We start from the raw sequence: 14,921 nt of genomic DNA, 5'->3' as shown, positions 1-14,921 counted from the left end.
ATGTAATTCCAATCCACTTGAAGAATTTCGTTGGCATACACCTAAGTTATTATCTTACTCAACTTTGACATAATATTTTTATCACCGAAAATCCCCTGAAGCTGCGACCAAGTCCATTCCGTTTCCTACATTGTCCGAGCAATTAAATAATACTATAATTGTCCAACTCTGAGCTGTGCCATTTGGTCATGCTTCTGTCCCTGCCCCAAAATCCTTTCTCAAGGTTATCGCGGCATTCAGCGAGACAATGTCGCCTCTGCCCTTGGTCAAGTTGGCTCTAATCCGGCAAATCACCAGCAGCTGGCTTTTAATTGCTTTTCTGTTATTTTATTATTGCTGCACTTAGCTGCACTTCAAAATTCTTCATTGCTGGTTTTTTTGGTATTCTTCCTTTTCCTCGTTTTTTTCTTTTTGCACACTTTTATAGAAACTTATTTTAGCTTAAGTTTTTTATCTTTATTTCTTGCTTGGTGGATTAAAAAACAAATAGGGAAAAACTAAAGGAACAAGGGCCAAGGCGAAAAGCAAAACTTTTTATTTGCTGTGACAAATTTTTAGCAGATAAAGCTCCTGCAAACTTCGAGCGCGAAGTTGCCGCCAAAATAAATTCGGCATGCAGGTTCCACCCACCTCTTCTTTCCACCTTTGAGGAAATGTTCGGAGCACCGTTAACGCTAAATTAAGACATTTTTGGCAGAACTAATGTCCCGCATTAGTCAAATGTCAAAATTGTTTGCCACGGGACATGGAGCTTGGTTTGGTCTGCAGTTGAAGTCTTGAAACCATTTGAACAGCAAAGCTAAGCCCAAAAAGTTATCAAGTTGCTTCTGAAAAAGTTAAAGAATACCAACTCTTTAAATTTTGAGATTTTCATTAATAATCCCATCGCGAAAATCAAAATTTTAATCTAAGACTTACACTAATTGCCTAAGGTAGGCTTTCATTATTTTCTTTGAAATTTTTGCGTAAAGATGATTGGGCATTGCGCATACGCCCACTGGTACGCCGGAAGTTTCCAAGGATGCGTATTTATTGTTTCATCAAATGGCAAGCGGGGGCGGAGGAAGTGGGCAATGGGATTATTGTAATTGAAGCCATCAACTGACAATCGAAAAACCATAACGTCGGATAGCAACCACAAAACGTCATGAGTTATGAGCCAGAGCATCGTGTTGGTTTTGTCATTTTGCTAATTGTGGCTCTGGGCCACTATTAATGCTATAGTTTCTATTTCTGTTTTTTTTTCTCAGCTGACATGCCAGACGTAAAATTTGTTGCAATTAATTAAGACCGCAACTATCATTTTACAGAAGATGGAAACATCACCACAGTGCTCTCTAGTGGCGGACTTTGGTTTTGTGTTTTCCGTTTGTCACTTGATTTATATTACACTAATTGATTTATTGACAGATTCTTTTGGCCACGTTTGCAGTTTGTCGGCCATTTAAGGCGCCACCTTTTGTACAAGGCTCTCCGCTCCTTATTTGATTAACGTTCGATTTTTACAATTTATGAAACTTCATTAAAGAGCGCGAAATACGCCGCGCGGCGCGGCGCCCCTGCCACAAATGCTGCACGTGCAGCATGCGAAAAATGTTAATAAAGTTTATTCCTTCCTCCGCGCTTTTCTTTTTCCGCGTCCCCCCCATTTCCTTGAATTTCCACCCACTTTTCACGCAGTCACGCACATTGCGATGCCGTCGCCGTCGCCATCTTCATCACTGCCGCCATTTTTCATTCGAAATTGAATTCATTTGCTTTGCCCATATATATATATTTATTCAGGTATGTGTCTTTGTGCCGAGTTTTCGTACGTGTTCCCTTTTATTTTATTTATGTTTTAATTTTGATAATTTTTATGAATTTGCCGGAGGGTATCTGGGGTTTATTAAGTGATTCGAACGAACTCGAACAAATCGAATAGTTTACTACAGATAGAATCAGTACAGAATCAATAAGGTAAGAGAAATTTTAGCACCAGGAATTTGTTTGCTAAAATTGATTGCCAGAAAATAGTTAGCAAAATTGTTGATATATTCAGGTAAATGTTGTTTATACTCGCAGAATTCAATTATTGCTTTGAATCTTTTTACTGAGCAGTTTAGTGTGTGGTCACACCCAAATGTATTTTTCGGCATTCGAATGGCCAACTAAATGATGCAACAACTGTCCAAGATGGTTTTCTGTATAGGCTGCATTTCAAAATGCCAGTTAGCATTATTTAAATTGCTGATTTTTCCCATTGAATTTGTCGAAATAGCTTGGGTGTATAATTTATTTTTGTTTCCTTCGATTGCCGTACACACAATACTCCGCTGAAAGATTGCATAAAATTTGCAACAAAAAGACTACGTTTTTTAAGTATTATTTTTATTTTGGCCTCTTGGCCTGTCAACTTGCTTTGCCTATGCATGTCTGAGAGCCTGTCTGTCAGCCGAAAAACAGAATTGAAAGAGTTTTGTGTCGGCAGTATTTGTCACAAATGTCGTACGATTGTCAGGCAGACGACACAAGTTGTGAGGCATCTTGTGGGGCATTGACAGAACCCCGAGAAATAAGACTTTTCGCCAATAAAAAGCTCAACCAACTATAGCCTAGCTTTAACTTTATGCAATGCGAGCCGGAGTCACCCGCATTTGCATAAAGGAAAGGTAAGCAAATGTAACGAGTGACAGACAAACGAGCCTACACCTGACCAACTCTTGAGCGACTGCCAGCGACACGCCTCCGTCTGTATGTACACATATAAATATATACACATGTATATATAAACTGGCCAAGTGACCGTTCATTCAATAGCCAAAAAGTTTACTTAGCCAACATTTGGCAGCGCCGCTGCGTTTCTCTCTTTAGTGACTTTTTTTTAGCTAAACGTTTTCGAATTGACATTTTGACATTTTGGCATAGCAAATTTCGATTCAGTGCCCGGGGGCGAGCGACGTCAGTAGCGTTTCGGCCTGTCCTGGCCAGGAAGCTGCATATGGTGACAGCTAAACAAGCGCGTTGATGGGCGACAGCCTCCAGCGCCGAGGGAACGGTGGAAGGCCGAGGAGCAGACCGACCCGCCCAGGAATTATTTGCATACTCCGCTGCCAGTGGGTCTCTTTAAAGCTGATCCCATGCTCGATTATAATGATGGCAGTGAAAGTTACTGGTCAGATGTTTGAGTTAACGAAAGGAAAAGGATACTTTAAGTAAGAGGAAAGTTGTTACCATCACACAAAAAGAAATAAGTGTAAAAGAGTTGAGAACAATATTCTTGAATTAAATCTTTAAAGTGAACCTGGTAGAACGCAGATTTCTAAAAGTTGTCAAAAAGTTGTTCATTTTCAACCTTTTACCTTCCCAGGAAATGTGTTTCCCTGCAGGCCTATTCATTTCAGAAATTGAGGTCTAACCAGCTGTGCTTTACCCATTTTATAAGGGAGCCTGAACTTTAGGCCAGGCCAAATCAAGCGTCATTAAGTCATGTAAGAAATGGAGACAGCTGTACGTGATTCAGTTGGTGGCATTGCCCAAATTAGCATTTTAAACACCTCTTACTTTTGGCCTGATGATGTGGCGCACATGGAAAGCGAAACCAAAAGCGAAACTGTCCCGCTTTTGGCGGATCTTTGGCTTTTTAGCCGGCCAACACCGCTGGTTCTTTGCACTCCAGCATATTCATTCGTCCTGCCATCTGCCAAGCGGACGCGTGTGCGGCCATTTATGGTGAGTTGGCGGTGAGTTGGCAACATTTTGGCTATCAGCAGGCAACCAAATCGCAATCGAAGTCGTACGAGAGTCTTTTGGCTTCCTCACTTTATATGGTTGGGCCGAAACTTTCAATTAACACAAGTCGCATCCTCCGCCGAGGCTCTCGGGGCAAAGCGTTCGTTTTTCACGCTCCATGACCAAGTTTGGATTTGGTTTTGGTTTTGGCCAGCCAGCCAGCTAGCCAGCGAAAGACCAGGCCACATTAATTGCTGAACGGAACGGAACGGGACAGGATTTGTGTTGTGCGGTCTGCGTTATTAACACCAAATTAATCAAAACAAGCGTTTGACAGCTGAGTGATTTGTGCCCGGCTCCGTCCGGAGTTGTGAATTAAACTTTGGCGCCACAGACCCGTCGGCTTGGCTCAGCTCGGCTTGGCTTTGCTTGGCTTGGCTACAATTTTTCTAATTATGCCGCCACCAGGTTGGCCTGGTGGGCCCACTCCCACTTCGCGCATACTCGTTTATGGCCAACAACAGCCGGCGGTTGGCAAGTGGAAATCTCGTTAAAGACCAACTCAAATCGGGTTCGATGCTTGTCGGCTGTTTGGCTTTGATCTTTGGCGACTGTGGAAGTCTCTAACAAACGCGTGCCGCCGGCAATGAGCAACATTTAACAGTCGCGATCAAATGTACAGTAAAACTTTTATAGTAAAAAAAAGAATACTTAAATTCTAAACTTTTCAACATCTTAAGTTTTTTTGGGGTCTTACAACGTGTTCTCGCTGTCAAACAAGCTCTTTTTAAGTCTCTTGCTAAAAGTATGTTTCGTTGATGCTTCACTGTGCTTGACATTTTATATTCACAGCAAATAATTACATAAATGGCTTAAGCTTAAGTTTTAACACCACTCAATCCCTAATTTGCAATTAAAAGAAGTATTTGTTTTCTTGAAATGCTTTGGCTACCAAATATGATGATTAAATGTATCCTTTTATGAAAACAGTTCATTATTTTCCTAGTGGCCGTTTTTCCACTGCCACATTAACGCCCGGCACTCCCATAAATCTTCAGCGGCAAATTGAAACCGCTGATTGAGTAAGTGAGTGAATGAATGAGTGATTGAATAGGCGGGCAACTGAGCAACTGATTGTGAGCCGCTGAGCGGCGAAGAGCGATGCATGTGATTAAAAAAGCGCTGCCATAATTTGGCTTTAATTGGCTTGACGCGTCGCGTGCTGCCGTCGAATCGCAATGGCTATGGCCATATAGCTATAAAGCCTGGAATCGAGCGGAACTCGGTGGGTGTTGTGTGCCACATATTAAGCAAACATGAGCATAATGGCAATTTACACACATGCACAGGCGCCACGGGCGAATACATTTGCAAGTGTGTGTGTTCGGGGGCCCAATTAACATGACATGTCGTACGGGTTGGTCTGATTGGCACTGAGAATTAAATTCGAGTCCGGGCAAAAGGGGGGAGTGGACGCATCGCGGGGACTTAATCTCGCGGTCCCGGAAAACACGGCGATTGCGTAAGCCACAAAACAACGTTCGAAGCTGCAGGCGAACAGATAGAACTTTAAAAACTGCCAGATAAAGTACCCTAGAATTAAATTCAGAACACAACAAATTAAATGATTGCTCATTTTTACTTGCCAAATAGAATAGATCTACTAATAAAATTAATAAACCATTATATGAAAATATTTCCCATGTGCATACTAGTCTTTAAACTTTCCCAAGTAACTAAAAGTCCTTACACTTAACTTACAACTAGAACATGTAGCTGGTTGGCTGTTTAAAAATTCTGTGCGTGACAACTGGGAGGAGCTGACGTTGCAGCGAAAGGCAAGGCTATAACTTAGTGACTGCTTTAATTTTAATTATTGCGATTTGTGTGCAGCAGTTTCCCCTCCTGCAACGATTCCTGGTGGCAGCCTGACTAATTTGCCAACAACATGACACCGACTTGAGCGGCTCTGAACCGCCTGATTAAGTCGAAACACTCAACCTGGGGTTGCTGTTGCTGCCGCTCCTGTCGATGTTGCTGCTGTTGATGTTGCTGCTGTTGGTGTTGCTGCTCTTGCTGCTGCTGTTGCTTTTGCTGTTGCTGTTGCACACGACCGTCGTTTTGGTTTTTGGCATGCGCTGCGTTAATTAAGCTGCAGCCAAGCTGGAGTTGTGAACGCAGCTGCGTGTCGCGCGGTCGTCTGGTAATCTCCGCGGATTAAGCCGACACTCCGCTCCAAGAGCCATGTTGCTCTTTGCAGGCTTGTTAACAATATTCCGACTTGTACCGACTGACTGGCTGGCGTCAAACACGCGGCCTGCGGTCAAGTGTCGACCATAAGTCACCTAGGGAGCACTTCACCTCGCCCACGAAAGGAAAAACACTCCACCATGTTGCCTCGGGAAAAACGGAGTGCAATTAAAAAATTAATAGATTATTGAACCACAAAGGAACACCGCTTTACACGGTGGTTTCAATGACCAAAAGAGGAATATTATGTTATACATTTTTGTTTGTAATATAATTTTTTTTTATAGATTTAAATACCCAAACAAAATGAGGATGGTGTTTTTAGAATTCGACGGCTTCTTGGATGAGTCTTTCGGTAGCCGCTGAGCTTTCCACGGAGCCAAGTATATATTTTCCAATGCTGGCAAGACCATTAGCCTTAAAGGTATTGAAGGGGGATAAGATCAGGTTAAGGAACACATTTAGTAGTAAATTATACTGACCCTGCAGCGCTTGATTAGCTCGTTTTGAGCATGGCTAATCTGCTCCTTTTTGCCACCCCAAGTTCGCAGAATTGAGGTTTGAAGAGCCCGATCGAAAGCGAAAGTCATGGCCCAGGGCTTGCACAAGGGCACATTGTTTATGGCATTTAAGTGGACCGTGGCCTCTTCCTCCGATTGTGCTCCGCTACAAAAAAGGACTCCTGGGGAAAAGGGTTATTATTTAAAGGAAAAAATCTTCTAAAAAATCCCACCCATAACCGCCGGAGGAACAGTTCTCCTGATTGAGAGAACAGTGGCCAATCCAATATCAGCTGCTGGATGGTTCTTGTTACTTTGAAGACCAGGCAACACCATACTCGGTTGTAAAAGGGTTCCCTCAAGAAAAACATGGTGATCGCTGAGAGCTTTGTAGACTCCAGCCAAGAGAGTTTCGTAGACCTTCTGGCAGCGATCGAGGTCATGATCTCCGGTGGGCAAAACCTCGGGGCTGATAATTGGCACTAAACGCTGCGATTGGCAAATGGCCGCATATCGAGCCATCACATTGGCATTTTCCAAAATGGCCTGTGGTGATGGAGTGTTCTTTGTGATCTTAAGAATGCACCGCCACTTGGCGAAGCTACAGCCTTCTTTTTTGTACTGAGCACATCGATTGGCCAGGTCATCCAGTCCCTGGGTGGTGAACTCGTCCTCGGAGCCAAAGAGCGGTGAAAAGTGCTTGTCCACCTTGATTCCAGTCAGGATTCCCTTCTTTCTAAGAGCCTCCACAAAGGGCAACCCGTCATCCGTGCGCTGATGCAGTGTTTCGTGGTATAATATCACCCCGGATATATTCTCCGCTATCTTGGGGTCGGTGGTGAACAACATTTGGCGATATATCCGGCGGTTCTCCTCCGTGTTCTCCACTCCGATCAGCTGAAACCGCTTTCCCATCACCGCACTGGACTCGTCGGCAGCCAGGACGCCTTTACCAGGAGCCACCAGAGCCTTGGAGATGCAGGTCAGCTCCTCCTGCAGCTCCTTATTTGGGTAGTAAAAATGGGTCGTCATCCTGGAGAATTTTGAATTTTGATTAGTCTAACAAAAGCTACCAAACGACGATTTTAATATATTAAAATATGTGAGTGACAAAGCGGAGATGCCTTGTATATGATTTTATTTAGTTTAGTATAGTTTTACTATTCTCAAAAAATAATTCAAATAAAATTAAACCATTTATCCTCAGCTGATTATTTAATCAAATTGACATTCGGTCCTTTTATTGAGCAATTATTCAGATATTTACAAATCAAGATTGAACAGTTTGATTTATTGCGATACTTGAATAACACCTGACCATTTAGCACTTGGGTCTGTCTAATGACAATCTAATTAGACTTTTAATTGCCTTCGCAGAGTGTGGGAGTCAAACTTCTGCAGCCTGAGATTTGGGGGGAGATTAACCGCAAAGAAGAATAAACTTGCCCCACATTAATTATATCTGACCGCACCGACAATTTTGCGTTTTATGAGTTTCACTTTGGACATTTTATGGCTAAAGTTTTGTTAACACAAATTATGCGAGGAAGCCGCGCTGTGTCATAAAAGAGGCGATACAAAGTGGAATAAAAGGTGATGTTAAATTTTCGGACTATTTACGCTCCCCAGTAAATTGAATTTTCCAATTTTCTCTTGCAATTATCTGACAGCAGACCTCGAAGACTCCCTCGAAATTCAATTGAACGCGGCTCGACTCGATTACTAATTCTAATTGGCGTGGGAAACGCACCGGAGTGCTCCAAAAGCTTTAAAAGGTTCGCTGGCTAGACAGTTGCCTAATTTTGTGTAAATTATCGCACGAATTATGAGTCTCGTACGTGAAATTCTCCAAAAATAGCCAAGACAGCAAAACACATCGAAAAATTAAGTACGATAAATATCAAACAACACGGCCAGCGGCCACAATTGCATCAAATTTTGGATTGTGTGTGTGTTATTTTTTTGCTGTTTTGTCCGATCCGACACCGTCATCAATATTCAAGTTTAGATCCCCCAATTAGGCCAGAGGCAAGACGCCGGATCGAGTCCGCCGAGTCTAATCGCAAAGCCAATAAATATGATCAACTGCGAAAATCCTCAGCTTCGAGTCGAGTCGAGCGCAGCCAGCCGAGATGTCTTTGCACCTAATTGAGCGTGGAGCGACTGAGTCAGCCGGCCAGTAGCCACCAGTTACTTGAAAATTATTAATTGATTATCTACAAACGTTTTAATTGAAAACTACGACGAAAACTGAGCGTGGTTACGAACTAAAGATACTCTATGGGTGGGAAAAGCAATCAGTTCATTAGCTTTACGCCCCCGGTAAAATACAATTAATTACATTATCCATTCAATAACTAACTTCTCTTTCCTAAAACTACTTGCGGCCTGTTCAACAGCTTTAACCAATTATAAAGTTTCGGTGATTGGCTTTTTACTGTCTTTGGCTCTTCCTTTCCTAAGCAATAATCATTACCAGCCGGTAATACCCACAGAATTGGTTAGGGAATCCAATGGACAGCCACTTGGCTGCCGTCTTTTCAATATTAAATTGGACGCCGGTCAGCGTTTAGTCAGTCAGGCGTAATTATTGTTATTACCAAATTAAGTAGCCAATTTTTTCTTCGGTTTTTCCGTCTCTTTATCAGACTAAAGCCACTGTACTGACGACTCTAATCCGCCAACTACTTGAGTTGGTTGTTTTTCTTCTTTATTTTTTCCCCTCGATTTTGTGTGTGTGCGTGGGGGCGAATAAAAATAAGTGGGCGGGGGGACTTACTCACGCTCTCGGTGCAATTTTTTTACGATTTTGGATTTTCAATTTTGAGCACAAAGTCGTTGTGACCAAAACCATACGCAGGCATCATTTTCAAGGAAAATCTCTTCATTTTTAATGTGCCCGGCTCGCGTATGTTGTACACACTTTCAGCAAATACACAAAAAATAGAAAAATGCGGTAAAAAAGCGAGTTGGCCAGTGCTAAATCGACTGAGATTAAATCGAGCGCACATAATCATATTTAGCTTTTTGGCCACGTCGTTCGTGGATGTCAACTGCAGGCCACGGCGGGCTATTGTCGTGGATCGTGCGGCCATATCCCCTTGCAGGAAGGGGTAAACTGCAGTGTTGGCCAAAACCAAAAAACAATGGCCACAAGCGCCACCATCTATGAATTAATCACGTTCATAATTTCGCTATCGTGTTGCGTTTGCTTGTTGTTCATAATTTCTTGTGTTTCTTGTTTTGGCCAGGCTTTGTGCTTAATTTGCCTAAAAAGGATAAAGGAGAGAGTCATCTCTTGGCCATATTGTTGCATAATTAGGCGCACAGCCCGGGGTGTTTGCTTTGGCATTTCTTGGCGCGAAAAGGCTTGTGTGTGGTCATGTTGCAACAAACCATTGTGCCGCTGAATTGTCTCTGCATCTGCATTGTTCGATATGGAAATGAGGTGTTCGGTGGGCTGAGACATCGTATATGATTGGGGTCTGCATAATTTCGGATCGTGGCTTGTAGCCACCTACTTTCTGCATAATTTTGATGGCAGACATCCTTGTTGGGAAATTCAAAATTAATTGTAAATAAACCTATTGTTATAAGATTAAATATAGGGAGGCTATTATCACCACCTCTTTGATCTTAAAATTACTTTTTCAGCCTTTTTTTGTATATAAATGCATTTTAGATGTTTCCATGTTGTATGTAAAATATAAAAGCAAATCCTGAGGGAGGCTTTATTTTTATCACGGAATCAAATTTTGTTTCCCTTTCCATTTTGCATAAGCTCGTTTCGAAAATCCGATCCCATTTGCATTTAGTTCATCAGCTTTGTTTTGATTTTTGCTAAGCTTATCGAATTTATTTTGCCACAACTCACAATTTAAGGCTTTTTTAAATTTCACCCGATAAAGACCTCCCATTGAAATTCCGGCCGCACGATCTGACAGACAGGACACGTGCCAAGCCCATATACTTCAATATCTAAATCTTAAAAAAATATATATTTACACTCGTCTACGACATGTCAGACAGCGACGGCTGGATGCCTATTTGGTGAAATCTTCATTAAATCAACTTCCAGGCGATTGCACAGAGGACCGGAGTTCATCGCCGTCTTCTCGAGACTTTACGACCCGAAAAAAGTGTGTTTTTGTTTTCGTACTTTCAGTTTTCATTAAAATTTACGCATTATGGCATAAGCACTTCTGCGGGGTTTCGCCCAATTTTTACCAATTAACGGCCGCCCAATCTCACGTACATCGGCCATGCGTTTGTCGCGTTTAACATCGGTGGGCCGAAATTGGGTGGTTGGCGCATGAAACGGGCGACTTGGGTGGCAGTTTCAATTTTGCCTCCGATTTTTTATGGGCCCACGGACTGTGTGCAGTGTGCTTTCGCCATATCGCGCCGGGCGCATATCAGTCGTTAAAAATGCCTCACATAATTTGGCTTATGTGCGTGCGACATTTAGCACCGACAATGGCTGCAGGAGCCGGAATTTTCAGTGGGATGTTGGCCACGTTTCGGAGGTGGACTTAAGAGGAGGTCGACCCGGCCCAATAACAATTACTTTTAAACTGTGTGCTGAACAAACAGGCGGAGGGGAATGGCCAGAACAGTGGCCACAAATCGAATGTATAAAATAAAAAAGGATTCTAGAGTGAGAGCGAAAATAAATATAATAAAATATCTTGGGGGCTAAGCGTACTGCTTTGTATCCAAATTACTTATTTATATTATTATTTCCTTTAAATAGCTTACTTGAATACTTTGTTGAAGAATAATTACGATGTATTAAGAAGAGTTTGTAATTATAAGTGCGAAAAATTCTTGGCATAGCATGAACTTAAATTCATTACAATTTAAATGTGTTCTTCTGTGAGCTTTAGCTAAGAAATTATTAAGACGTCTTCCTGCTCTTAGCACTTTAGACTCTTAACAACCATTGTACCAGCCAACGCAGTCTGTCCTGAAATGTTAAATGCTTCACACTCAATAATTTAAAAGTGCTGTTCTCGGTAATGCGCTCGAAAATAAAAATTAAAACCATTTGGCCTGGCATGCAGTGCGTACCCGTAATGCCCGAAGGTATTTGTGTGTGCGGTATGCAAAACATTTGCGCGGCGTTTCTGTCAGAGCCATAACCTTGCCAGTTAGCAGGCACCTGGTAATTGCTATCGGCGTTGGCGTTCAACTTGCCGTCGATTTTGAACTTGAGGTGAATGCACTGCAAAAGCGTTTTTAAAACCAAGCAGGTTTTAATTTGCTTAACATTTTTAATTTTTAAAACCTATTTACTTATAAAATATTGTTCATTCCCTATTTATTTCAATGATTGTCATTTTATCTCCAAGTTGAAGGTAGAACAGTTTTTTTCTGTGCATCAGAGTGGATGTGAACGATATCGTTGGCGTTGGCGTGGCGCACGTTTTGATTTGCAGTCAATGAATGTGCTCGTAAAGTCGTGTAACACTTTTGCTGCTGTTGTCGTTACCCACTGCACTCTTGGTCTTTTTCTGCATTTGCATTTTGGCCTTTTGCCGGGGGCGTACGGCCACCCACGCGATTCCGGCCAGTGACTCAAGTTTTTCATTCATAAAACGAAAACGCGAACGAGAAAAGCAACTCGGGCAGCGGCGGAAGGCAGGTGTCAGTGCACCGAATTTGGCATTCAAAGAGCGGCTTCTCGTTTGGCAAAAGTTCAGACCGAAGACGTGCCACCAAATCAATCGGCAACCGCCAGGGACATTTATTCAGCATGGCGTTGCGAAATCTTTGTGTTAATTGCACTAACGCCCCTCCTCCTCCGACTTTCCCATTTCCCTGGATGCTTTTATTGCTTGTTAATTGCCCAGCAGAAACACAAACAATAACACGCCCATGCGATGCACCTGCCAACCGGTGTTCATGCACCCAACTGGGCCAAATGTAATCAGGCTGGGAGCCATTGGTGGTCAACTCGCTTCTCTACGGTCGAGGCTCGATTTTCCTTGTTGTTTCATCTAAGCCGAGAATTACTGCTGACTGCGTGACACGGAAAAAGAGAATTACCAGCATCCTTTTCAGGGATTAGCAACTTTTAAGTGGTTTCTACCAAATCGAAATTGATTTAGTCAATACTGTTTTTCAATAGGAAAAGTTTCACAACTTTAAAATTTGAAAATAGCGGTTAGGAAAATTTATAAAATTATATTATGTATGTTGAATCAATACCTATTTTCCCTAATTTAACTAGTTCTTTAAGGAGTCTGAATCACGACTCCATCTCTAACGTAAATGTTTGCAGGCAGACAGTGTTATTACCTGTCCGCTTGAATATTTGGCAGGGGCGCTGGTCAAGGGGGCGTGGATGGGGAGTTTGCTAAGCCGAGGGCGTGGCAAATTTCGTTGTAAGTACAACACATTGCACATTTGTTTGGGCAGTCCTAAGGGAGAGGGTGGTTGGTTTGTAGGTTGGCTGACTGGCTGGATGGCTGGCTGGGGAAACGGTGACAAATAACTTGGATGGTCCGGGAAGCGAGCTCCATATGCCCATGTTTTGTGTCTGCGCGTCCGTGTCTGCATTTTGCATTCGGCATTCTGAACCCGGGAAAAGGCACACCCACATGAGTGCTGGTGGGTGGGTGCATTATGAGATTTATGCGTAGTGACAGGAAGGCTGTTGATTAATTGAACTTTAATGAAAAGATTTATGTGGTTTCATTATTAAAAGCCAACTGGGAGCAGCAGGCAGACAGACAGACAGGTTATGGCCGCTGGGGCTAATTGCTCAGTATCAGTTTTAATTGCACTCAGAAAGGGTTTAAAAATGATTCAATATTCTCACTTGAAATCCGAAACTCACTCAAAAACAGATTTCATTTGTCATCGACGCTGGCATTTTATTCAATATTCCTGAAACGTTAGCCCAATTAATAATAAGATTCTTCATAAATCATTGGGAGTCAGATCTATAACTCATTATGTGAGCTTTTGCTCCACATTAAACAAAGATTTAAGACCCAAGGCAGCACCCAACTAATTGATATTCTCCAGAGATTATCGCTTTGAAATTTATGCGACAATATGTAAAATTTATTTTTTTTTGTGCTCGCGCGCTTCATTGTTTCTTGAACAAATTGCAAATGCAGCGGATTGTGCATATTAATTTTTCCAGTCGCTGACGTAGACAATTGTTGTTGCTTGTGGCACGAGCTGCATTTGGTGTTGTTTCAACTACTTAGGCGCCGCATCTGACAACTGGAACAATGCACTTTCAAATGATAATTGTTACAACTTTTATTGCTGATTCTGCAGGCAACTGTTGCCACTGTTGTCGCTAGCTGCTGGTTGCTAGTTGCAAGTTGCTGTTGCGGCGACAACATTTGCCGACTGGCTGGTTTGCCATTGGTATTATTATGATTATTGCATTGTTATTGGCCTTTTATTGCCTCTGCACTCGATTTTCTTGTCTTGGCAGCCCAGGAAAGCGGAAGACACTGGGGTATGCAAAGTGGAGTTGCCATTAGTGTCATTCCACCAATTGTTTACTGGAGTGCACTGGTAAAATAACACCTTTAAATTAAATTAATAGCATTATTTATTGAATATTTAAAGGAAACCTATAAATTTAAAATTTAAATTGTATTGTATACTTTATGAATCGTATGGATGCCTTTTCTTTCTTTAATGAAATCTGTAGTTTTTTTCTGTGCAGGTTCTACTGAATTTTCCATCATATTCTTTTCTGTTGCCGCTTGATTTTCCCTGTTGTTTTTTACGGTCGCTTTTCTTTTAGGAGTAGTTTGGGGCAGAAGCGAAGCACCGTTCGTTGTTCTTTGGATGTTGTCGACCGACATTGTTGCTGATATTGTCAGCGCATGTGGGAACACAAACAACAGCGTTTTGTTTTGTAAAAGCGTGCCGGGCCAAACATAACCGATGGATTGCATGGAGGAGGAGGAGAAGGGAGGAGCAGGAGGGGCTGCTGTGGGACCAAAGTTTGGCAGAAAAGGGGGCGGGGTCATGGCCCTATCAGGCGGCTACGCCCCCTTCCCGCCCTGCCGCTTAGACAAAACAAAACGTGGCACTTGGACACGATTTTTGCTGTTTGCGCCGGCCGTGTGTTTTGGTTTTGTTTAGCCAAACTTTTTTTTTTTTTTGGGCTGTCCACTTTTATTGTTTTGCGGTCTGCATATTATATTTGGTCATTCCATGTTTTACCAATATCATATTTGATTTTTTTCGATATTCGATTTTATTTATTGCCGCTGTTTTGCCCATTTTGGGCCTTTCGGCTATTAGAAATGAAATGTTTGGAGATTATGTGAGTTCAAACTCAAAAGCAAAAGTCATATGAAGGCTCGCCTATTGAAACTTTTTTAATATATAATTGACCAAAACTTTAAATGTCCCAAATAAATTATTGGCTTTTTATGATGGAATGGCTTGGGGAAATTAATCAGAGGCTGGGATATAAAATAG

At 42.2% G+C, this 14,921-nt stretch overlaps 1 protein-coding gene across 1 annotated transcript; it reads right to left on the bottom strand.

The window, feature by feature from the left end:
* Positions 1–6,205: 6,205 nt before the first annotated feature.
* LOC108095666 (fructose-bisphosphate aldolase) lies at positions 6,206–7,568 on the bottom strand. Its single transcript, XM_017196831.2, has 3 exons — positions 6,695–7,568; positions 6,444–6,643; positions 6,206–6,378 (listed from the first exon to the last, which is right to left on the bottom strand). Exons 1-3 carry the CDS (start codon positions 7,491–7,493, stop codon positions 6,283–6,285), a joined length of 1,095 nt encoding a protein of 364 aa, XP_017052320.1. The 5' UTR covers positions 7,494–7,568; the 3' UTR covers positions 6,206–6,282.
* Between the last annotated feature and the right edge of the window lie 7,353 nt (positions 7,569–14,921).

Source organism: Drosophila ficusphila, unplaced genomic scaffold, assembly GCF_018152265.1.
Source record: "Drosophila ficusphila isolate 14025-0441.05 unplaced genomic scaffold, ASM1815226v1 contig_791, whole genome shotgun sequence".
Taxonomy (NCBI): Eukaryota; Metazoa; Arthropoda; class Insecta; order Diptera; family Drosophilidae; genus Drosophila; species Drosophila ficusphila.
Note: the sequence above shows the minus strand (reverse complement) of the source record. Positions and strands in the feature narration are given on the sequence as shown.